This window comes from Epargyreus clarus, unplaced genomic scaffold (assembly GCF_041222505.1).
Source record: "Epargyreus clarus isolate Ecla_fem2 unplaced genomic scaffold, WU_Ecla_fem_2.2 ptg000015l, whole genome shotgun sequence".
Classification (NCBI taxonomy): domain Eukaryota; kingdom Metazoa; phylum Arthropoda; class Insecta; order Lepidoptera; family Hesperiidae; genus Epargyreus; species Epargyreus clarus.
In genome coordinates this window covers 11506338-11531309 of record NW_027332223.1, presented here as the reverse complement: position 1 = coordinate 11531309, position 24972 = coordinate 11506338, and the positions used below count along the sequence as shown (strand labels likewise).

Here is a 24972-nt window from a genome sequence, read left to right as displayed (position 1 = left end):
AAAAATGTGGTGCAAGATTATAGGAAACAGATATAGTATCTCCAAAATCGCATTAACATTTGTATTTACTGTAACAAACAATAATTTTAGGTAAATGATTTTAAAATATTGCATTGATAATCTACTTCGTTAGGTACTTATCGACTTCTACAACAAATACTATCATTTGAAACACACAAAATGCATTATAATCTATTATAATATTATAAAGATAGATGAAGATAGGTGATTGGTTGAAGGTCGTAGAACCCTTTGTGGTTCGACTCCGGAGGCACTACCGCCACACCTATTTCTACCTAATAACAGCAGTGTTAGGTGATGCTGTATTCCGGTTTGAAGGGTGTGGTAGGAGACAGACTTTTCCGAGGCGTTCCAGCTTAGTTCTCAGGGGTAGCGGCGCATCTGTGGCCGACCTTAGGTGGGAATATCTAATCCTATCTGGGGTTGATTACATATGTCCATGGGCGGACTGTATGCTCGTCTGCTACTCCTATATTATAAAAAAAAGAATATGAACATAATAAGTCATGGTCAGTTAAATGTATCGGAATTGACCTATGCATAAAAACCAGTTTATTCATTTTGCATATTTTAGGTAAATAGTCCGATTGTGCTTTGACAAAACTACTTTCAATCATTGTTCTTGATTATTCCTAATAATACTATGTAGAAAAATCGCACTAGGTAATAAATAACACTGTAGGAATATAGACAAAAACAATTTTTTCTCTCAAACAGTTTGAATTTCGACGCCGATAAACATCGTAACACTCTATGTGACGTCATTTTTCGATTCGACCAATGGGAATGCGTTTTGCAAATTTGAATTTCGCGCGCATAATTTACGATTTTTGATTAAAGTTTTAAACAATTTAACACGAAATAAAGAAAAATAATAGTTTAGATGTAATTTCAGGACCGTAATGTACCGAGGAAAAAAATAACAAGCAAATCTAAATCACATGCATATTCCCTATTCGGAAATAAGTCAGCTCAGTACTTATTATTTTATTAATTCGTTAAATTCGTATTGATTACAAAATATATTATTTATTATTATTTGAGGAATATGTACTGATATTTAAATTCTGAATAATAACGAATTATATATCCCAATATCGGATGACTCGTTGTCTATTCTTTATGTGCTACTGTGAACAGTGTGAACTCTGCGTATGTCAATTTTCAAGTGTCACTGTCAACGTCAACTGTTTTATTTTCTAGAAACCGAACTGCGAAGAAGACCGAAGAAAAGAAACTACAATTTCCATTACGTATTGTTTATCACCACATACCGGTTACCAAAAGTTAATATTATCAGTTGTATTGGCCACAAAAAAAAATAGCATATCGTGAAAAAATTAACATATATAAGTAAGTTTATTCGGTGTTGCATTTATTCATAACTGCACTTATTGATTTTTCTGTCGTTTGAAAGTATTGATCTCATGTGTTGCACAATAATATAAATATTTTTCTATGTCGTTATCGTTGAAAATTGTTATAAATTAACATTAATCCCATGTTAAGTTGTGTAAATGTATATTTTTCATTAGGTTGCATCATGTTGTCGCGTATGTGCGTAGCCCGTTCGTCGTTCAGCGTATCGCAGACGCTGAGATCGCCGGTGCCGCAACGCTTCGTGCCCAGAAACTATGTGGTGCGGAACTACGCCCGTGAACCCCGCTCTCGGGTAGCCACTAGGAGCCAGCCCACTCTTTGGGAGAGGCTAATGGCCCCAGCTGGTCCAAATGGTAGGTTATCTGTAAACTGCCGACTTACATAATAAATAGTATGTAGTATTTTTATTTTTAATTTTATAATAATTCGGGACAAGAATATCCTAATCCTTATTCTGATATTTGATTCCGGACACGGTAACTGGTATGATGATTAAAATGCTGTACAGATCAACAATTACTTTATTATCTGGGTCTCATCTAGTAGTGTGAGCATATTTTAAAAAACAGTTTTCAATTTTGTCTTATTACACAATATTGTATTTTTTTATATTAAAAAAAACTATTCTTTGTCACAGCTTACAGTTTGGGGAAAGGGGCACTCGCTGGCGCATCAGCTGTGGGCATGGTGGCTCTCTGCTATTATGGCTCCGGAGTCAAACCTGGCACTATTCAAGAAGCACAGTATGTAACAATTTAAAATCTATCAGCCTTTAATAGTCTACTGTTGAACATAGGCCACTACTTACATGGGCCTTGACCGTCCCGAGCTGTCTGATCCTAGTGGTTTGTTGCCATTCAGATCACAAATTCACCTGGTTTGCTGTCACATACTTGGGGATCCCATATTTCTTTCACTCAGATGTGGTTTCTGTTATTATTGTGGTTATCTATGCTATGAACAATGTGGAGTGTGGATTTGAAATTAAATATTAAAATAATTTTCATAAAAATATTAGTGCTGCTTGCAGTCTTTATCTAAGAATGATAATGATTTTGTTTGTGTAGTGTTAAGGATTGTCACTGTGATGATTGATGAAGCAAAATTATATTCTAATGATGAATTCTGTGCATAATAACAATTAATAAAACTGTAAACATCTTATGTAATGATAGTGTAAAAAAAATCATTTCATTTATAAATTTTAGGAGGCACTTCTGTTTACAGTAATAATTTTATAGGTATGATAGTTTTTGCTAATTTAATTATTTCTAAAACAAATAATATATGTTATTATCTGTGTGTCATTTTATTAAAGTGGTGTACTTATAGGTGTATTTGATATCTTTTCTAAGAGGATAAAATGAATTTCTAAGTATTGAATATTTTTCTTGTATGTATGTCCACACAATTACATTTATTTATTTGCAGTCAGCAAATTTATTGTTAATCTCTTTATTTCTAATTGTAATGTTTTTTTCTCCAGTCTCTGGCCGCAATATGTAAAGGACCGCATCAAAGCTACCTACGGATACATTGCTGGCTCTCTGTTACTGACAGCGGGTAGTGCTATCACTGTATTTAGGACGCCAGCGTTGCTCAACCTTGTGGCTCGGAATGGATGGATGGTAAGTTAGTTTATGCACACTCTTTGGTGAGAGTGCTATTTTAATATTGCTATATTTTAAGTAATTTAGGAAAAATGTAAAAAGCAGAAATTTAGAAGTTTTTAGCATTGGCAATATTAATTTTTGTAGTGCGAATATCATCGACATAAGTTGTTCTTTATTTTTACGTAATTTATTAGGTAAATCAAGTATTTACAGTTGTTTCTCTTGTATGTCATCAAATCTCATGTATTTTTACAGTCGATAATAGTCACCATGGGCCTGATGATTGGCTCTGGGATGGTGGTGCGCGGCATGAACTACACTCCTGGCTTCGGGCCCAAGCAGCTGGCATGGATAGTGCACACAGGGATCATGGGTGCTGTTATTGCACCAATCTGCTTCCTTGGCGGACCCATTCTTATCCGCGCTGCTTGGTAAATAAAAATATAATAATATGAAACAAAAAAAAAAAATTGAATAAACTTATTTAAGAATTTAAATAATTAAAATTAGAATTTAAATAATATGAATGTGGTGCCTTTTAATAACTCATGAATGTGTTTTGTTAAAGTGATAATGAATTTTAAAATTTCTTTATGAGTAAATGATTTCATAAACATATTGACCTTGGTATGTATTAAAATTTTACAAGGAGGACCAAAATATTACAGTTTCCTCTATGTAATAAATCATATACATAAATAAAATCAAAATGTTTACTTGGCGACATTATGTAACTAATAAGGGAATTTTTAAGGTGATGGATGTATTGAAAATAAAATATTCAGTTATTGATGTTTATTTTTTTTATGAAATTTTGTTTATTTAATGATTTTCGTTACTTGTAATAGTAGCCAGGGTGAACATTAAAAACGTTGATTAATTCGTTGTCGTCGTTCATAGGTATACTGCAGGAGTTGTGGGCGGTCTGAGCACGGTTGCGGTTTGCGCGCCGTCGGGCGAGTTCCTCAACATGCGCGCGCCGCTGGCCATGGGGCTCGGCGCCGTGTTCGCCGCGTCGCTCGCCGGCATGTTCCTGCCGCCCACCTCGGCGCTGGGAGCCGGTACGTACACACTGCCCGCACACGCGGGGCGAGCTGCCCAACATGGCGCCGCTGGCCATGCAAGCTGGTAACATCCACATATTCGCCGAGTATAGACGAATAGGTGCAAATATGAGTATGTAAACTTTTATTGAAGTGTATGCAGTACTCCCTACGTTTGTAACCTGAAACGATGCGGGTCTATTCGTGTGCGGCTGTTACGTCACCATTCCGCCATCGCACCACTTGCTGAATGAAGGATGAAGTTCCATCCATACCAACTGGATTCGTGGACCGACTCGTGGCGGTCCTCAACGGTTCGGTTTGCACGGACATTCCTGCCACGGACGTGCAAGATGTGGAATTAACTTCCTCCCGAGGTATTTCCGGAGCGCTACGACATGGAGCTCTTCAAAAAAGGTGCAAAAGGAGCTCTCCTTCAAAGGCGGCGATGCATTGGCGACTCCTCTGGTGTTGCAAATGTCCATAGGCGACGTTAACTACTTTCCATCAGGTAGCACGTCTGCTTTATAGTCAGGTTCAAATATAAAAAAAAAAACCATTACTTGGCATACAAATCTTTTATATTTTAATTGAGGACCAATTACTGATATTGATAATAACAATTTCTTACAGCTAAATTTTTATATAAATGACCGCTTTGTTACAGGTTTATACTCCCTTAGTCTGTACGGTGGTTTGATCGTGTTTGGCGGTTTCCTGTTATACGACACGCAAGCTATCATCAAGCGCGCAGAAATGCACCCAGCGTACGGATTCCAGCCCTACGACCCAATCAACTCGTAAGTAACACTACAAAGCTCTAGGGGCTTAAGGGGGGTTGGAAGGGAAGGTCCGCCCCGCCCATCGGATCCTGGGGGCCCCGAAACACAGTTGCCAAAAAAGGTCGTCAGAACCAAACAATCTAAGAAATATGTATCAGTCAGCGAAAAAAATAAGGTCACCGGATCACAGGTGAATAATGAAACATTTGTCATTTTGTAAAATCTAATAAACTTTTTGCACTTTGGGGCCCTCCATTCAACTTTCCGCACCGGGCCTCCGACGTCCTTAGTCCGCCACTAATACAAAGCATTACATTTTATATATTATTTAGTAAATAAATAATAATTTACTAGGTATACTTTTATACAACGTAAACCAAACGTGTCTTCTCCTATTGGGGAAGTTGTATTTGCAACTACATAATCCTTTTGCACATTTGTAAAAGATTTATTGTTCCTGTCACATAAATTTTAGGCCACAGAAACATCTAGCTTTGCATCAAATTAATATCTTGTGATGAAAATAGATTAATACAGGTTCATTTGTTTTATTTACAGCGCCATTTCGGTATACTTGGATGTCCTGAATATCTTCATGCGTATTGCGATGATCCTGTCCGGTGCCGGCGGCAACAAGAGGAAGTAGATCAAATTATTAGTTCTATTCAAATCCTTCCCTATCACATACCAACGTAAATTTAATACGACGTAAATTCTCGACAATGTACTCTACTTAAAGACGTAACGTAAACGTAATAGAGAAATTTTCGTTCCGTTTTCGACTATGAAAGCTTCCGATGTGATATTATTTAATTTTGTATAAAGTATTAGCAGTTAGGTTTTCTTTAAGACTTCGATGTAGGCCTGGCGTTAATAAATTATCAAGAGATTATGATTGTTTTATTTTATTTGTTCTCTGTCACTATACATATTATAATGTCGATATCAATATTTATTTTTAAGCCTTTACCAGCAATAGCTATGTACATAGTGCAGCAGTGTTAGGATTAGCTTATGCAATTTTTGTGATGCAGTAGTAATACTGCATTACGATAGAGTTATTTTACTTTGAATTGAAAAACCTGACTTATATTTGAGAGAAATCTATTTAAATGTGCCCACGGAGGCGCATGATAAATTAATAATAGGCTACTCAATAAGTAATAGTCCTGGTATCGCACTGACCGAAGATTAATTTCTCTGTCGTATATCTCTGACTTGTTGTATAAAAATTTTCATGCGCCTTATGATCTTGAAGTAAATAAAAGCAAAACCTTAAGTGATTAAGAGATCAGTACCGATAGCCGACCATGGACTCCTTGTATCATGGGACATCCCTGTCCTACTGCATATCTGAAACTGGAATAGATTCACGGCTTATTGGCGGCATAAAATAGAGGTCTGCTTATTATCTCCATCTTTTAAACGTATCATGGCCCCCTGTACTTGGGACGTAATCTATAGGAACACAAAAAATAATAAATAAGTGAACATTGTTCTGAATACTTTATTTACAGGCTTAAAACTTGTAAGTAGCATATTATGGATTATGGGGGTGTTTATAACACGTAAGCAGCGGATACAATGTTTTATAGGCCTGTTAGTAGCGTCTGGATCAAAATAACTTACATTTTATTGTATGTCTATTAAATATTTTTTTAATAGTTTTGAAATCGATAATATGATTTTGTCCTTCAATTTGTTACTATTCTAATACTTATAGGTCACTATATTTAATTTACAATAAATGTTACAAGCTCAATGGTTAACCAATTTCTGATTGATAAAAAATAAGTTAATTACAAAAATATAATTGCATAACATAGCAAATTACCGTCCATAAACATAAAATTGTAATACTGATCTCCACACATGCTCATACCCGTCCAGAAGTAGGTATATTTTGCGCCAAACTTTTCACCGCTTTGTTCAAACAATGTGAGGAAATCTACATGTGTGGTTTAGGGCGTCCGCCAAACAGGCGCAGGTGCACGCTCTCGTGTCTGTATTGAAAACTTTAGTCTTGTGTAGTTCGCGAACGAACTACTCCGGAAGAGCGCTCCCACAGAAGATCCCAGATTTCCCGTTCCATAGTTCGTTGCTCCTAATTGAACCAATGAAAAATGACGGTAATCTAAGTAATGTTGTCATATTTTATGAATATTATATATAAAAAAACAGGATATACCTACCGTATATCCTGTTTTTAGCGCCCGACATTAAAATAAATGCATTCCTTGATCTTGTCACATAATCTACAAAATTAAATTCTACAAATTGATTCAAACAAAGCCAGATCTTTCGTTATTTTAGTTCATCTGTTCTTCAGTTCCCAACTGTTCGGTAAGCAGCTGGACGCAGACAAAGTTAAAGAGCGAACTAGTTCGTTTAGGAGCTGCGAACTAGATTGAGCGATCCCAGTTTCGAACTATTACGCCCAAGACTATTGAAAATAGTAAGAGTAGCGCTAACAGGTGAGCGTGCCGTGACGGGATTTTTATCCGCGGGTGCGAAGGGCACACGCTTTCAAGCCGGCTACAGACTCAGGCCAGAAGTCTTGTCGAGAAATTGCGCGAGAACCGAGATGGTATCTACACTCATGCGACCTTTGAAACCCTTTTTGAAGCGGGTAAAATACCGATACCGATCGGAGAACTGGCGAGCGCGAGAACGAGAAGGCAAGTAAGTTATCACATTCACGCTTCTCGGGTGTTCTAGGGGGTTCGGCGTGAGTCTGTAGCCGGGGTCACACTTTGTGACAATGAATTGAGCGCCGTTGAAATAAAGCGCGAGTCGCACGTGGCGGGTGCCCGCCGCGGGTTTCCCGTGCAAGTTTTAGCGTACGCTCTTAAACCCTTCCCAACGTAAGAGAGCAGTGCAAAGAAATATAACATATTGATAACACAAGACACGCTCGTGAGCATGATCGCTAGGTACGTGTCCATACGCTCGAATTATGAACCATACAAACTGATTAGTCTACAGTACGTTCACTATATTCGCTACAATGACAGACTATAGCTTTCTTCACAGTTGGACGTTTGCCAATATAATGCGGATTTTAGTATGAAATAGCAAATAAGTGACATCTTTGCATATGGGACACATTATATACGTCGTTATTAAAATTGTTAGCTCACTGATAAATCGTCTTGTTAGTTGCGAATAAATGGATCCACTATGTTAATATTATATACCCAGTTTAATATCTATCCTGTGCGAACGTGTGGACGCCTACCCCGTTATATGTGTGTTACGATGCTAAATGAGTAAATTTTCTAGCAGCCAAAAAGTTTAGCGATACCTATGTGCTACCTTACTTCTACTTTAGCCTTAGCCTCTCTCTCTGTTCCTTCACGCAGGTGTATTACTTACTCATACTCTATTGCAAAGAAATAAGCAAATTTACTCATTTATCAACTATTATTAGAGTAGTTTATAGTATAATAAATGCTTCATTACTAGAATTATTGTACTTACAATGTAGATATAACTATTGTTCATAATTTGGAGCATCATTTGCAAATTTCATAATTTCTAATATTTCAGTGTCGAATATTGACATAAATACATGCGACTTTCGGCATAAACAATGAACAAATGTACAATAAAATAATATCACATGAAAATCAGTACTTAAAATACAAAGTCTTTGGAATACATAATTTAAAATTACAATAAAATAGATACCCAATATACAATACTATTACGAAGAAAACTATAGTACATTAAAAATAAAAATACGCATTTAAATGCGAAAATAATCGAATTTATAATAATTACATGAGCAATTACAATATTACGTAATTCTCTATTCAAGTAGTGATATCACCAGTCTTGTGTGCTTGTTGTTTTAAGTAAATTGCGTACATTTGTCGCGCCTGGTTCAATACCCTGTTCACGTTGTGTTTACGGACCATTTTGTCGAAATGCATTGCTAGTTCGTTGTAGTCCATACGATTCCGCATTATATAATCTCGGTGTTGCAATAATACTGTTAAACATAAATACATTAGGAATGGATTCCCCCCACCGAACAGAGTGGGGGAGGGAAGGCTGCTAATACTACCTCGTGTTGTGCAATCCCCGCTTGCAGAGGGAATGGCTATATTCTTCTGAATTGGTGGCTTAAAAACCTCATATTTCTTTTGAAAATTATTGATCGTGGAAGCCACACTGTGCAAATTCGTTTGTTTCACGTTCAACAATGATTCGCAATTTTTCTTTGCATTTTCTAACTCCTGAGACATGTTAGAGAAAAACTTGTGAGACTTGGAACTATTCTCGGTTTGCTTGCTTTTGACTGTTCCGGTGTTTATAGACTCAACTGGGTCTCTGTCAGAGGAGTCAGACTCACTGGAATGTGTGTTGGAATGCTTGGTGTCTCTGCACAAATCTTGGGGTTCCAAGGAGTTATTTTTCCTCAGTAATCGTATCGGTGTGATAGATTTCTTTCCTGAATGTTCTTCGAATATTTCCCCGGTATCGCCGTCGAAATCGAGTTCGGCTTGTTCATCCGGAGTTTGTGGACAGCTGGCCGTGGTCCGAGTAGTAGGCGTGTTCCGATGCAACGGATTCTCCCAGAGATAGATATCTTCCGCGCTCCTTGCGTTCGATTTAATCGTTTCAAATAGTGGCGAACGTTTTAAAGTTTCTACCGGCTCTATTTCCGCCTGCACCTCCAATGTTGTACAATCTTGTTTCACATCCACATTCGTCGGTTTTTCCTCTGTACTCGTAGATTCTGACGGGGAGTCGTAAATCATACTGCACCGATTTATGTACGACGGACCGAATACTTGTCGGTCCAAATGTTCTAATTCCAGTCTTAACTCTCGCGTCATTGACGTCGTCATCGGATAATATTCTTGTGAGTCGTCCGGGCTGCTACCATCGTTTGTATCGGAGTAAGCTGTTTTCAGTTTAAAACTTCGCTTATTATTCAAATTTTGGGGCGACACATCGTTTTCTTCGAACGACGTTTTCGTTAAAGTTATTTTTGGGCACTCCTTAGAACGAGTACGTTCGATCGCTGAATGGGTCCTCTGTAGTTTTTCTTGTTTAACATGAGGTTTACTGCCCGTTGCAAAGTTTAGGAACTCATTCAAATTTTTGATCATTTTCACCTTTGGTTTATTGGTGTTATCCCCATCACTAGAATCATCGAGTTTGTCGAGAGAGAAAAATCTATTGTTGTGTATTGATATTTTGTCTCTTAGCATTCTTATTTGGCTACCCAATGGAGTGTCCTTTACATCCACGTGTGTGGTACCGTTAACTAAGTTTCCTGTACTGGACCACGGCACCGTTTCTTGACTAAGCGGCAGTTTGTCATGTTCGGGCACACTTTTCATATTGTTTTTAATACTCGGTTTAGTTTCTTTTTCCGTAGTAATACTTTCTTTATCTTTATCACCGGCACTTTCTTTGCATTTTAATTGTAATACAGCGTCATCTAGGCTTTGGAATTCCTTCGCATGTTTCAGAGATGTGGTACTTAATGATTTGCGTGTAGCGTTTTCGTCTAAGCTGTGATTGATTTGTTTGGTAGTAGCGAGCTTCGGAGGTTTGATGTTCGCTAAACTGAAGCTAGAACTTTGACGTCTTATTGCACAAACTTTGGTATACGCATTTTCGCGAGGCGCTTTGATTAGCGGACTTAATGGTGGAGGATCTACTTCTACTTCTTCCAACGGGTCAAACTCTCTTTCCTTCAAAGATAATTCGATATTCGGACTTTTCTGTGGCAGTGACGCCCAAAGTACTTCCAACATTCTAAGAGCATCGTCAAACGCGAACTCCCTCTTCATTTCTAAAAGTAACCATCTGTAGCAGAAAAGCAGATCATCCGCCTGTTGTGATTTCAAATAATTGTAAAAATCTGGATCATAAACTTGTAGCGATTCTGTTAAATGGGAGAATTTAAGTGTCATTGCTTCCCCGTCGAGTAGAAAGTTTGGGTAGAGGCGCGTCATGAGGGCACAGAGGCAGATGTAGGCGTGGGCCTCATCACCCATCGTCACCAACAGCGGCGATGCTAGATCAGACATACCTTGACAGTAGCTCACTGTAGGGTGGTAGAGAGCATACCTGAAACGTTATAGTTTGTGTTAATTGTAAAATATTATTAGAATACTTTCTTAATTACTGTTATAAATTAGGCCCACGCGTTAGAAGTTGCACATAAAAGTACAAAATTAAATAATGTATGTTGTATTTTTTTGTCAAAAATATTTACAAACGGATTCTGATGAACTTTTACACTTAATTAAAAAATATATCATCAAAGGGGCGTTTTTGCGTGTTAGACTTTTAGCCTTTCCAGTGACTATATAGTACTATCCAAAGTACAGTACTTAATGATAAGTACTGTATTTTGGATAGAAACATCAAAGGATAGAATAGAGCGTCTTAAATGATATTAAAATAAATTGTATGAACTGTTGTAATATACTTACGTCGTTAGTATATTGAAAAGGGACGCAATATTCTGATTGTCATCACTACCAGCATAGAAGTTGTGATGTCTGTCGGTCCGAAGCACATCCTTTCTAACCATACTCGTCACATACGCCAAATCAGCGTTTACCTAAAAGTGTGAATTAAACATATAAGATTTTTATTAAAAAAAATACAAGTAATAAAATTTGTAGTATAAACGTAACTTTTTTGTTACTGGTTACATAAATAAATATGATTTAAAAAGTAACTTTTTATATGGTAAAGTCCGCACCAATCTGCTAGTCCGCTCCGAATATAGAAACGAGTCGCGTCGCAATAGCAAATTGCAGATATTAGCGGGACGAAGACAGCGCGGCACCCCCCCGCACCCTCCGCTGCCCGCTCCCACCCCCGGGTACAGTTAGTGTGCCCTTACGTTATGGAGTATATCCTAACTAACAGCTGCGCGCAACACTTTCAGAGAGGATTAGCAGTATGGCGCGGACTATACCTGCATTTATGAAAACACTAGTTTTTGCCCGCGGCTTCGCCCGCGTTTAAAAGAAAATAATATAACATACTAACATACATAAAACTGAAAATTCGTACCTTCAACTTTGCTAAAGATCATCTCTTGATCAAATGCATAGTTTACGACTCAATCCTTACTAATATCGATTAAAATAATCGATGTTTTGGGTCCAAAAGATCGATTCTCCGATTAATCGATTTTAGATCGCCATACCTAGTTCCCGTGGGATTTCCGGGATAAAAATTATCCTTTGTACAAAATTTCATTAACATCGGTTCAGTGGTTTAGGCGTGAAGAGACAACCAGACAGACAGACAGACAGACAGACAGACAGACAGACAGACAGACAGACGGAGTTACTTTCGGATTTATAATATTAGTAAGGAAAAGTAAGGATAACCGAAATATCGTTAAAATACTTGAGTTATGATTAGTTTTATAATGACCTTTTTAAGTTTATTACATTACATACTAACTTTGCCTTTTTGGATACAATCTTTCCAACAAGCCCTTAGGGTATAGTATTCATTCGCTTTCTTTTTAATGTAATCCATTCTCTCTTTCCCAGTCATACCATCAGGGTAGACATTTAAAATATGTTTCCAGACTACTTTTCTGAAATTCAAAATACAATTTTTAAACAAGTAGACATTATATAATTACATTATTTATGCGATTGCCATTAAATTATTCGCAAATGAAGTTAATAAAATGGAGGAATTATATAGCATAATATAACAATAATATATTTCACACTCTATTACGTGTGTATTATGTGGTGTAGCCATGGACAACACAAATAAGCAAACACTCCTACACAGAACAGGTATCGGTGATGGAACCCGGGACCCCGCACGTCAGACTGGTAAATGTCTTAAAAAAAGAAGCAATGTCTTAAAAATTATCGTCAAAATATGCCGAAAATATGTTGCCGAAATTTGCAAAACCTTGTAAATATATAGTTCGAATCATACAAATTTAAGATACACACCTCAAACTGGGCTCTATACCACCACAATAGATGACCTCTCTTAGTTTCGCCGTGTTGGTTATCTGGCCCACAGCATCCAAGAAGGCTCTGAAATCGATATCGCTGAGCGGCGGCCGCGGCGGCGTGTTCGGGTCGTCGTACAGATTGAGAGCTCTTGACACCATGTTAAACGTTTTTTCAACCTGTAAACAAAATATAGCATAGAAATAAACTTAATATTCAAATGTTTTGAATGTTTTTGAAGGTGGTAGAACCCTTTGGGGTTCGACACTACTGCCACACCTATTTCAGCCTCATGACAGCAGTGGTTAACGTTGCTGTGTTCTGGTTTGGAGGGTGTGGTAAGGGAGATACTTTTCTGAGGCTTTCCAGCTTAGTCCTCAGGGGTAGCGGCTCAACTGTGGCCGACCACAGGAAGGAACATCTAATCCTATCTGGGGTGGGTTACAGATGTCCATGGGCGGCAGTACCCACTTACCGTCAGATGGACTGCATGCTCAACTGCTACTCCTATATTATAAAATTAATATCATTCTTATCAACATTTTTTAAGTTAAATAAAAACAGCTCAAGTACCAGTTTCTTTTATTATTTAAAGAAGTTTTATTCACTTTTATATTTAGTTTTTTTCACTAAAATAATTAATTATTTTCCATGTATCATAAATAAATTCAGATACACAATCATTTGCGCAGTAGACTATAAAGAACTTAATTGTATGCAACGCTATGCAAATGACAGTTAATACAATGCCTTGTACTTTCACTTCCTACTTTAAGTACTACTTTCTTGATGACTAAGATTACATGTATAAATACATGTATTAAATGTATAATGATACTTAATAAATCATACTATAAAAATAGTATTATCATTGGATAATTTCAATGATAACTAGGAACAATGGCTTAATATAGGGTATATACCAAAGCAGATAACATAAATACACTACAATATATTTGTAAAGTTGTTTGCAAAAGCATTAATAAAATATATGGTTAATTGGGGGTAAAAATAAATGGCATTGATTACAGTTGTCTATGGGCGGCAGTAGCGACTTACCATCAGGTGGATTGCATGCACCTCTGCTACTCATATATTACATACTAGCTGACCCGGCAAACTTTGTACCACCTCAAAATGTATTTATCAAATATATTTCATATAAAATATAGGTTATGTTACTCGTAGATAATGTAGCTTTCGAATGGTGAATGAATTTTTAAAATCGGTCCAGTAGTTTTTGAGCCTATTCATTACAACTAAACAAACAAACAAAGTTTTCCTCTTAATATTAGTGTAGAAAAAAAAAATATTCAGCACCTGGTTCATGATCAATCCCTGGAAGCCAGTCTGTGTTTCAGGTTTTTCAGCTTGCTGTGCTGTTTGCACTGTGGGCTGCTCTTTAGGGCACTGGTTTACTGCGGGGGCAGAGGGCATGGGAGTGATCGTGGGTGGCTCCCAGTCCTCTGAGGCCTCCGCAAAGGGCTTCATGTCCACCTTTAGCTGCACACATGGTTCCGAGCGCTGATTCACAGCTATATTATGCGCCCTGTAATAATTAAAGTATTTCTTTGATTATTATAACTATTTGTAGTAATTAATTTCATAAAATTTGAGCCAATTATCTAAATGTTATTATTTATAATTTACAATAATTTATATCATCCTTAATTGTATCAGAAATGGAAATTTTTAATTACACAACATTATGTATATGTGTTAAGGGTAGTGTTGCAAAAACGGTTACCTTTATATAAAATCCAATTTTAAAATATTTTATTTCATATAAAAATAATAAAGCATCATTGATAATTTTAAACTATATTGAGTCATGTAATCTGAACCATATGTGCTTCCTAAAAGATATGATCTCCAAGTATAGAATGTTATAAAAAACAAGTAGGTCATTTAAATATCAAATGTAGTAAAAATAAAAGAGTATTTTTATTATTTTTCAAGGATTTTTTTTAAATATGAGGACAGTGGAATGGTTTGATTTTTGGAAAATAATGTAATATTATGTGTGTTATAATATCTGTAAGGGATATACTTGAAAATAGATGAGAAATCAATCAATGGTACTTATAAAAAAATCTATGATCATGTTGACCTTATAAAGTGTAAATATTGCATACTATTTTACACTAACATATTTTCAAATCAATTTTTTTGAGGATATATTTCTGCACTTTCTTTGAAACAATAGAATATACAAAACATTGAAAAAATTAAATGTTGGTTGCATTAATTTTTATTTAAATTACATGTAGAAGTAAAATATACTTACTTAAGTAAATACTTACTTAAGAAAAGCAGCATCCAAATCCCAGTCAGATAGGAGAGGCAGGTACACTTCTTGTCCGATATCATCTAGAGTTCGGTATGAGAGCGTAAAGTCCGACTTTATATCAAATGCTTTGATCAAAATGCTTTGCAAGACCTCCAGAGATGTAATTTGGGGATCAACAGAAAACTTCCTCAGTTCAGGCTGAAGTTTACCCTCACATTTCTGAAATAACGAGTGAAATACATTTTAATTACGAGTGCTAACAGTCGATGTGGAAAACCCAGTATTGATTTATTTAGTGCAAGCAAAAATAAAGATAAATAATTCTTTATAGGAAGCTACTTACAGGCCTCTCATGGTCATGCATTTTTTAAGTAAAAGAGGTTTTTTGTTTAAAATAAATGCCCCTATATACAATACAAACCTTGACTTTCACTCTAACAGCTTCTTTACTATACCCAAACATGACTGCACATTACAAAAACATCTACAGCACAACTACAATAATTACAACACTTATATACTATATCTTACAACTCATTAAAATTCAAATTAAGTAGTTTAACGTGCGAAAATTTATATATTTAATATGATACATCGGAATTCTTCAAACAAAAACTGCAAGTTGACGTGACATTAAAACCGTCTGACATAAAGCTAAAGTGGAAATGTCAAGTTTAAAAATGTCATTTTTGACAATTAACCTTTATTGAACAACAACAATAACCGACATAATATTATAATCACGCAGCCAAGTATATTCTAATAATATATTTAAATATTAATAATATAAGTGGTATTTTTTTCTCAGCAGAATGGCACAATCATTTCATTATATATAATGTTATAGTGAAATCGTTTTTAATTTTTTTTAATTATCAGTTTCAATGTTGACTTATTTGTTTTGTCATTCATGTCATCAAGATTGTCAATTTGTCACTTCTTATGTCAAAAATTTGCATCTCAAAAACAAGAAGTTGGTTATCGAAAGTTGTGTATAAATTAGATTTTTTTAGATTTCATAATCTAATGTAAGTTGCAATCAATCATGAGTAACACAACAACCGTGCCGCAAGTCGACCGGGAATTGGATTTGTCGAACACAGGCCGTGGAGTATGGCTCGTGAAGGTACCCAAGTATATAGCCAACGTGTGGAAAAAGGCACCAGGTAATATAGAGGTGGGGAAGTTGAAGATATCGCGCACACCTGGACAGAGGGCGCAGGTGCAGCTTTCGCTTTCTGAAGCCGTGCTGTGCCTCAATGAGCCTGGAGAGCAGAGCATACCGAAGGAACACAGGCTCGACGTGTCAAACGTTACGCGGCAGTCTTTAGGAGTATTCTCTCACGTCGTGCGTAAGTAGAGCTCTGATTTAAGTTGTATTTTAACGATTTAAAAATGTGTGTTTGTCATATATTCGGAAGTATAGAGTTGCGCTTGAATTGGGTCAAACTGCGTACTGTTTGACTTATACTCCTATGAGGTGGCTTAGATTTTACTATAAATTACCTTGGACAATGGTATCACACAACAAAAACTTTAATTTTCGTAGGTGCGTATTGGATCCACTCGATTGAATTATTGTTATAAATTACTCTAAAATGTATATTTTACATAATAAGAAACTGTTTCATAATAAATAAGTAATAATTTTGTATTGTGCATTTCTTTTATAGACCTAAATGGTCCTTAATCGTAAAATGTTTAATGCCAATAATATATTTATATTTTTAGCATCAAACACAGATTCTGTGGTCCCAGAGTCAGAAAAACTTTACATGGAAGGTAGGATAGTCCAGAAATTGGAATGTAAGCCATATGAAAACCCTACGTACTATAAGTTAAAGTCTGAGTCAATACGAAAGGCACTGAAGCCCCAGAGACAAGTACAACACTTAGATAAAATTGTGCAGAACTTTAAACCGGTGTCTGATCATAAGTATAATGTAAGTATCATTTTCTTTAACAAATCTCATATATATCAAATATCCATAGTATTATTCTAAGGAAATGTTTGTTCCTTTGTAACCGATAACTCTGAAACTACTTCTATATCAATATTAGTCAAGGGAGGAAAGGTTTTGTCTTTGTACCCGATAAACTCTGAAACTACTTCTAATAATTTACTATTTTGCCATTAGAAAGCTACATTATCCAGGAGTCACATATATTTTTCTATTAATAATGTTTTGAGCTTGATTATTAGTATTTGGAATTTGGAAAGCAGGTCAGAGCAAGCTACTTTATCCATATGAACTTCTATTATTTAAAAAAAAAAAAAAAATTTGAATGAAGCAGTGAAGAAAATGAATAAATTTGTGACTAAGAAAATTTTATAATGATACATTTAATGCTAGTCTTTTGGATACTCTGTTAAGAAGACTAAAACTAATAGTGTCACCTATGGGAAAAGGCAAAACAAAGTCTGTAAAGACAGTTGTTATTTCTGTACCACGTGAATTCATTAATTTATTTTTCACATTGTAGATTGAGTATCAAGAGAAGAAGAAGGCAGAAGGTAAAAAGGCTCGTGATGACAAGGACGCAGTGCTCAATGTTCTGTTTGCTGCGTTTGAGAAGCATCAATATTATAATATTAAGGATTTACAAAAGGTAACATATTCTTTAACAATATTTCATACTTACTCATCCTGAAACTTACTATATAAGTTTCAAGATGAGCAAGTATGAAATTGGGGTATTATTGATATACCTATATAATGTAAGAGATAATGTTGTGATTTGTGTGTGTGTGCATTTGAACTTTCTAAAATGTAGGAGTAACAAAAGATATATATTTAAGTAGTCAGGTTTTTCGTTCCTACAAAAATTCTCTATTTAAAATTCAAAATTGTTTTTGTCATTTTGGTTTCAAACAGACTGTACATAGAAAGAATCATGAGCTATATTCTTTGTTTCAGATTACCAAACAGCCAATAGTATACTTGAAAGAAATATTAAAGGAAGTCTGTACATACAACTTGAGGAATCCCCACAAAAACATGTGGGAATTGAAACCTGAGTATAGACATTATAAGCAAGAAGCACCTGTTGAGACTAAAGAAGACAAGAACAGTTCAGACAGTGACTAGACTATGTTATGTTTTTTGACTAATAAGCTATTTATATGTTACAGTCACTTACTATCCATAATGGACACTACCTTACATTTTAAGGGATTTTTTTGTGTAAGAGAGGATAAGTTATGACTATGATTGTATATACAAATGTTGCAATTACATTTAGCAAAATAAAAGCATTTATTTGACTCTTTAAAACAATTTTGTTCATATTGATCTTTTCAATGTATGGGAATACACTATTTATTTTCATAGAACTACAACAATGATCTTTGGTAACAGTATTATTTTTTAAATTGGAACTACATTCTTAGCAAACACTAAATCCTGAACGTTTGAATTTGTATTCCGGAGTTATGATGATTGTGGGAGATTGTTGTTATATTCTAAATCAACATAAGACTATTAAATGAACATTCATTAGGGTTTATTTATAAATAATGTAAAATAGGTGTAAGGTCACCATTATGTTATAGATCAATGGTAATCTAGGGCTCATTTACACCAAGCTGTCAGCCCGCTATAAATATTTAGTCGTTTTACGCTTAATTTTTGCAGAAAAATGTAAACTCTAAATTATTCGAGTGGTCAGATAAGCGTCATTCAACACTGGACATGTTTGCGTTGATTTTGTTACTGAAGCCTCGCGACTCGCCGTAGGAAGCAGTTGGCTAGATGTGACGACAAACAAAACAATTTGTCGAAGACTAAACGAGCCCTTATAGCGTCAGTTTATATGAGGAGAATATTGAATCGAATAATATTGTTTTGTTACTATTTAAGATTGGGAGTTCGAAATGTAATTATCTTGTGAAATCATACACATAATGATAATGAAGTCATACATACAAACTTACATATAGCTCAAGTGATTCCAAAGTATTCTAAATAAAGAATTTGTAGTACATTGCTTTTTTATTTAAATAACAACAACTGCTGCCATGCATATAATGATTTATTAAGTTTTAAATAGGTATAGATAAATTTTCTTTAAATATAACACTAATGAAAAGAGGAAGATTTAGTAGACATCAATTGTAATTATATTACAAGTCAAATTTTTTATAGTAATAGAAATGGCAAACGGGCATACTCTCCACCTGTTATTTGATCACCGCAGGCCGTGGACGATCAACTGTTAAAAAGGACACGAATATAGGAACTCTATAAATGTTCCTATCTTGAGAATTTAGTTGAAAACTCTCGATTAATTGATATCTGTTCAAGGTAATAGTTGCATGACCATTTCCATTAAGACTGGTCTCATATCTCAGCTTCTCAGTCATGGTTTATACAATATCCGAAATAATGTTAAGAGCACAACCTTTTGCTTTGACTTGATGTCCTTCCGTAACTCTGCAACATACATGGCTACGATATATATCGTTATTAGGGTTCCGTATACAAAGGGTAATAATTGGATCCTATCCTGCCTGTAGTCTGTCACAGAGCTTTTATCTCTTGAACAGTAATAGACAGACACTTGAAATTATAACAGTGGTCGCTATAATAATATACCAACCCTGGGCCATTTTTGGTTTATATATTAAACCGTAATAGGTAGTACGATATAAAAGTAAAAACTATGAAAGATTGAACACTAACGGGAATTTTCAAGGTGGAACGGAACCCGATACCCGAAGTTCAGGTAATTTGACTGAGTTCCGTACCCCCCGCTAAACAACGGGGTTATATAATAATATTATATTATTATCAACGAATATTAAAAATCCGGGGGTATTCACGCCTTTGAGAATTTGCCCGGGCAAAGGGTATCCTCGAGACCCGAATAATCCCTACCCACCCCCATGTTGCAAACGCACACGCGGCATATGAGAGACCGGTGGGTATGAAGTCCCATCTTGCTGCCAAACTTCAACTCTCTTTCGTCGATATCAATTTGGCCATGTACCTATGTATGTTGCAGCATCACGTTAGAAAATAGGTAAGTACCTAACTATTGATCTATTTGATAGCAACATTGATATTCATATTTATTTTTAGTAACATTAAACATTTTTTAAAACTAATACGTTTGTAAATATATTCTTACGCAATTCTACAAATCACATTTCAAAATTGAGACTCAAGATCAGAACTGTAATCCATTGGCAGAGAGCAAGTCGTTTTCAGTTCATGACGTCATATTTCGACTTTACGATGTAGTGTGCTAGGAAGCAGGAGAGAATTGCTCCTGTTAGTGGGAGTAGCGCTGTTCCTATGGCGATTCCGACTAGGATGTCCATGTTGCTCTCAAGATAGTCGGATATTACTTCAAAGCAGCCCTGAAATTAAGAAATATACACACTTATGCATAGTCCGCGTACAACTGCTAGTCCGCTCTGAATATAGAAATGAATCGCGTCGCCATAGCAATTTGTATGACTGTTGGCAACACCAACAAAATTGTAAATATAGCGGTCATGTGGCAACACCGCGGGTTCTCTTCCGCTCGCCACCATAACTAAGCCTGTACGTGTCCGAGTAAATGATAAAAGATTCTGCCTCCAAAATCAACAAAGCTTTCAATACAGTCCACATCAAACCCCCAACATTGGTCCTGCGAGCCGGATCTGAACCAGCGACCTATGGATATACACCTGCTCGGAACAACTTCAGAACGGACAAGCAGTTTTGGCGATAACTATACCTATTATCTATATAGCTCTTTGCAGATCAGATTCTTAAATTTCGAAAAAGCCTATTTTATTTCTTTTTTATAAACTGCATTGCTAATGGAGCAGACAATCCATTTGATGTACCTACAGTGGTCATTGACCCCCATGGACATTTATAACAAACTCTATATGGAACAGTGGTTCTACTTGAAGTGCATATATTAGTCCAAGTACAGAGATGGTCGCTTAATATGTAGGTAAGTCAGCCAACACCCACACACTTCTTCCAAAACTTAAGAATTAAATCACGCTAGAAGTAACTGTGGCGATGGTAGGTACATCTTTAGTCGAACCATGTTGGTTTGCTAACTTTCATCTATTATCATATAGGCCTTGATAATTAATTAATCACTTACTCTTTGGTACACATTGTTATAATTGGCCGTCACACAGTGGTTGGGATCGACGCAGCACGAAGTAGGGATCACTTTCTGAGAGGATAGTCGTATCCAGTCGGTATAGTTCGCCACTCCACAGCAGTGCAACTGTAAGCAGTTATCAAAGTATGAAAACATAATCTGCATAATTATGAACTGCAATAGCAAGGAAATGGAAAATGAATGTTATTTTGTAAACATGTGAATTTTAGTTTAAGTACCTATGTTACATTTTTTATTTTGGTTGTCTCGCAGCAACACTGTTGGAAAATTAACTTGTTTCCTGAAATATTTGTATGAAGCCAATGTAATAACATAAGACAATTTTAGGTTGCTCAGGTAACTCATAATTTTAGTAAAAAAGTCGAGCAAGGTTGAGGCGTATCAATGATTATTTAATAAAAACTAAAGAAGTTAACTATTTACGTCTTTTGTAAGAAGCAGCTCAAGGAAAACGTATTAAATATTTTATAGATCACTGACTTACAAGAAAGAAGAGTGTTTTACATAAATGAACAAAAGGCAAATAAAGCAGATTTTTCTGCTTTAGAAAGTCGTGACACTACTTCGAGGAAGTTACAAGCTTGGAATTGTCAATAGAAACATTAATAATAGTTTGAGGTGATCCATATTTCATGCTTTTGGCGAAGTTCAGTGACTTACAACCGTAACCGAGCAATTGTACAAAACTGCAACAATATGCGATTGAAGAGGTCTTCGCCTTAGAAATCAATAAACTACTGATGAATTGATCCGAATACTTTACCGTAGATTGAGCAAAATCGAAGTTGGCCTTTTTCGGGTCGTAGTTAACAATAGTTTGAGTGAGACCATCGTGGAGTCCTTTCGAGAAAGTGTCACGGTAGCAAGCAACTGACGCGCCGACGCCAGCATCCATCATGAAGATACACGCCAAGAATCCGCCATACTGCGAACATTATTACAAATTTAAAACCCGTACATGGTAATCAAGGTAAATAAGTAAGCAGCGTTAGGCACCGCTGGGAGTTGAAAAAGTTATCATTAGATCAACTTTTAACTAAACTTCCTTCGCTTCCACGCTTTCATACTCCATAGATCCCGAGATTTATACGACGGGGTTTGGCCACTAATCCCATAACCACTCGCTTTGGTTGTGAGTAGAATGTTCAGACGATCATGGGTACCTACACATATTTGAGAGAAGGTTGCAGAAATGTTGTCTCGATTAACTTATCTCGCTTCGACCCTCGGCGACTATTAGTCCACGTTGGGTCTTTATGGAACTACCAAAAACCTTCCCTCGAGTCGACGTTTAGTTAAAAATTGTATTAAAACAATTAAAACAAAAAAAAAATGTAGTCAAATTAAATATTTAACAAATAAATTACGTACAATATAAAGTAAGACCGGTTGCCCCTTGATGATGCAAGAGAAGGCAACGGAGCTGATGAGGATGATCAGGCCGGCGATCCCGATTATAACGTGTGGAGCCGTCCCCGAGAACTCAGGAGATAACTCCATATACTTGTAGAGGTCGAACTCAGCCCATAGCCCCACGACTAGGATGAGAAGACCCGTCAACTGTGAAGTGTCGGTTAATTAATTATTAAAAAGTCAATTAGGAGGAAAATTATCTGTAGACTGTACCTACTTATATAACACCCTCATGCTAGATACTTTGAGCATCAGCTGTCGATAATTAAGCTGCTTTTCGTAAGATGCAGAAATTAAACGCTCCGTAGACATAAAAACGCCAGTTGCGGCGATCGGTGATCTTCCATCACTCTTCCGACACCGATTGGAAACTGCCAGTAGTCGCCAAAACGTGATTTAGCATCGATGCAATTGTCAAAACGCAAATTACCTCTACAAAAAATAGCTACTTTGCGTCGTAAGGGCTTTAGACTACGTTTGAATATTGTTGCGACGAAAAATAAACTTTGTGAAAATCACATTTAAATCGACCTGCTTTCATTTGCGTGACAGTTCAATGATATAATACATTTGGAAACCTTTACGTATAACTATGACTATTTATTGTAAAATACGATAAGAAAATTTACATTTAGCTATAAGTGGACTTCAATAATTTATCTTGAGTATTCCGACAAGCCATTAATAAAGTTTAGTTTCGAGATAAATTAATTTAATTTCGTGATTGAGTTAATTGATCACTTTTGACCCCGGGTATTTAGCCATGGCTCTTTTTATTGATGGCTGGTTTTTTATCGGTGACCAACGGTGCGTAAGTTTCGTGCAAAGTTGCGTGACGACATACGACACGATATTTTTTTTTTAAATGTTAAGCACCTACTCATTGCTAAAAAAGTAAGACACGCATATAAAGACACAAATAAGTGACACTTAAAAGCAACAAAAAATTAGAATAACAGCCGATAATTCAATAACAATAGAAAGGTAAATATTTTCGTGTCGTAGACATTTAATAATAAAAATAATAATTAAAATTTGTGTATATGTATATTTTGAGTGTTCTTTTAATTAACGCAAGATCTTGTAGCTGAAGAAATTGAGATATAATTTTGTAAAGTTTTAAAAAAAAAATAATATAGGTACTTTGAGTACTTAAACTAAACAGTTAGGTACACGTATGCTTACCCAAAACACAATATTGAAGATGAACAGGAGGGTTTTAAGGCAGGCGATCACTGCTACATTCTTGAATTGGTTTCCCATCTTGGTTTGTTTAGAGACTACGTGTCTTTTACAACTACAGCATTGTTTAGATGAAAAATAAAGATTGAATAAGCACAAGAGCTTGACAAGCTTCAAGTGGAGTGCCGTGCGCGAAAAGGGCGCGGGGCCACTACGCATGCGCGTAAAGATTGGCGTCACCTACTTTTTGTTTGTAAATAAATAGAGCTCATTTTAATTAAAACAAAGACCTTTTTAATACATCTGAATCGATTGTAATTGATTAAATGTAGTTTAAAAGTGTAATTTATAAAATATTGAGCGAATATTCAATAGCTTACCTACGCGTTAAATTTACGCAGAAATATCGCCTATAAATAATCATTATGGTAATTCGATCGCTTTAAAAATTGTTTGCGCATACTTAATTCGCGATAGAAAAATGAGCAATCTTTTTTATGCGTATGTTAGGATAATACCGGTTTCGATGGGTAGGTAAGTGGGTAAAAGAAAGCAGAATGAACAACCACTTGTAGAATTCATGTTTGAGAAGAGTGGTGAAGTAGCTGATAAGGGTACTCAAGAATGTGGTAACCGAGGAACGAGGATCTCGAATTTATCTGGTCCATTAGAGGGTTTACTATAAGTAAATATTCATAACAAATATATCGTCCATAGCATTTGTTAATAGTATATACCTAACCCATTACAAAAAATACACGCACGCATTGTTCTGTACCACCACCAACATGCATGCAATGTACTTACTCCGTTGCATGTTTGTTTTTTAAAGTTTTTTTCAAATAATTTATAAATAGTTGACAAAATAAGGTCATATCAATAGATAGTCAGTCTGACAAAAAATTAGTGCTTAAAACGAACGTTAATTTGTGCCTTTACCTTATGACATCGTTCGATAAATAGACGAAAGCCCTCATAGCTTTAAACAAAAAATCTATTTAGTTTATTATTTATGTACTTATATCTATTTCATGAAATATTTAATGAAATTAATAAAAATGTTTATTATGTACCTACTCAGTAAAAAAAATTCGTGAGTATATTTACAAGATAGATTATGAAAATCTTTAAACAAAGTGCATGGAA

At 35.7% G+C, this 24972-nt stretch overlaps 4 protein-coding genes across 4 annotated transcripts; 2 read left to right on the top strand and 2 right to left on the bottom strand.

Moving 5' to 3' along the window:
- The first annotated feature begins 1186 nt into the window (after nucleotides 1-1186).
- LOC140748069 (growth hormone-inducible transmembrane protein) lies at nucleotides 1187-5729 on the top strand. The gene is made up of 8 exons (XM_073080766.1): nucleotides 1187-1374; nucleotides 1557-1754; nucleotides 2039-2144; nucleotides 2888-3029; nucleotides 3270-3445; nucleotides 3915-4075; nucleotides 4725-4857; nucleotides 5398-5729. Exons 2-8 carry the CDS (start codon nucleotides 1565-1567, stop codon nucleotides 5483-5485), a joined length of 996 nt encoding a protein of 331 aa, XP_072936867.1. The 5' UTR covers nucleotides 1187-1374; nucleotides 1557-1564; the 3' UTR covers nucleotides 5486-5729.
- A 1243-nt stretch (nucleotides 5730-6972) lies between these two features.
- LOC140748063 (uncharacterized) lies at nucleotides 6973-15749 on the bottom strand. Its single transcript, XM_073080761.1, has 7 exons — nucleotides 15518-15749; nucleotides 15110-15315; nucleotides 14127-14355; nucleotides 12804-12985; nucleotides 12289-12427; nucleotides 11298-11428; nucleotides 6973-10929 (listed from the first exon to the last, which is right to left on the bottom strand). Exons 1-7 carry the CDS (start codon nucleotides 15557-15559, stop codon nucleotides 8655-8657), a joined length of 3204 nt encoding a protein of 1067 aa, XP_072936862.1. The 5' UTR covers nucleotides 15560-15749; the 3' UTR covers nucleotides 6973-8654.
- Nucleotides 15750-16025: 276 nt separating this feature from the next.
- TfIIFbeta (transcription factor TFIIFbeta) lies at nucleotides 16026-18922 on the top strand. The gene is made up of 4 exons (XM_073080760.1): nucleotides 16026-16448; nucleotides 16828-17039; nucleotides 17581-17706; nucleotides 18015-18922. The coding sequence occupies exons 1-4, from the start codon at nucleotides 16142-16144 to the stop codon at nucleotides 18183-18185; spliced, it is 816 nt and encodes a 271-aa protein (XP_072936861.1). The 5' UTR covers nucleotides 16026-16141; the 3' UTR covers nucleotides 18186-18922.
- Nucleotides 18923-20090: 1168 nt separating this feature from the next.
- Nucleotides 20091-24012, bottom strand: LOC140748225 (tetraspanin-7). The gene is made up of 5 exons (XM_073080988.1): nucleotides 23830-24012; nucleotides 22603-22791; nucleotides 21995-22156; nucleotides 21208-21336; nucleotides 20091-20458 (listed from the first exon to the last, which is right to left on the bottom strand). The coding sequence occupies exons 1-5, from the start codon at nucleotides 23905-23907 to the stop codon at nucleotides 20303-20305; spliced, it is 714 nt and encodes a 237-aa protein (XP_072937089.1). The 5' UTR covers nucleotides 23908-24012; the 3' UTR covers nucleotides 20091-20302.
- Between the last annotated feature and the right edge of the window lie 960 nt (nucleotides 24013-24972).

Coding starts and splice junctions, on each gene's coding strand:
- LOC140748069 (XM_073080766.1), top strand. CDS start 1,565: ATGTTGTCGCGTATGTGCGTAGCCCGTTCGTCGTTCAGCGTATCGCAG. Junction 2,145..2,887: donor GGCACTATTCAAGAAGCACA/GTATGTAACAAT, acceptor TTTTTTCTCCAG/TCTCTGGCCGCAATATGTAA. Junction 3,446..3,914: donor ATTCTTATCCGCGCTGCTTG/GTAAATAAAAAT, acceptor CGTCGTTCATAG/GTATACTGCAGGAGTTGTGG.
- LOC140748063 (XM_073080761.1), bottom strand. CDS start 15,559: ATGTTTGGGTATAGTAAAGAAGCTGTTAGAGTGAAAGTCAAG. Junction 14,356..15,109: donor TTGGATGCTGCTTTTCTTAA/GTAAGTATTTAC, acceptor TAATTATTACAG/GGCGCATAATATAGCTGTGA. Junction 10,930..11,297: donor CTTTTCAATATACTAACGAC/GTAAGTATATTA, acceptor ATAACGTTTCAG/GTATGCTCTCTACCACCCTA.
- TfIIFbeta (XM_073080760.1), top strand. CDS start 16,142: ATGAGTAACACAACAACCGTGCCGCAAGTCGACCGGGAATTGGATTTG. Junction 16,449..16,827: donor AGTATTCTCTCACGTCGTGC/GTAAGTAGAGCT, acceptor TTATATTTTTAG/CATCAAACACAGATTCTGTG. Junction 17,707..18,014: donor ATATTAAGGATTTACAAAAG/GTAACATATTCT, acceptor TCTTTGTTTCAG/ATTACCAAACAGCCAATAGT.
- LOC140748225 (XM_073080988.1), bottom strand. CDS start 23,907: ATGGGAAACCAATTCAAGAATGTAGCAGTGATCGCCTGCCTTAAAACC. Junction 22,792..23,829: donor TCTTCAATATTGTGTTTTGG/GTAAGCATACGT, acceptor GACACTTCACAG/TTGACGGGTCTTCTCATCCT. Junction 21,337..21,994: donor TCGATTTTGCTCAATCTACG/GTAAAGTATTCG, acceptor AACTGCTTACAG/TTGCACTGCTGTGGAGTGGC.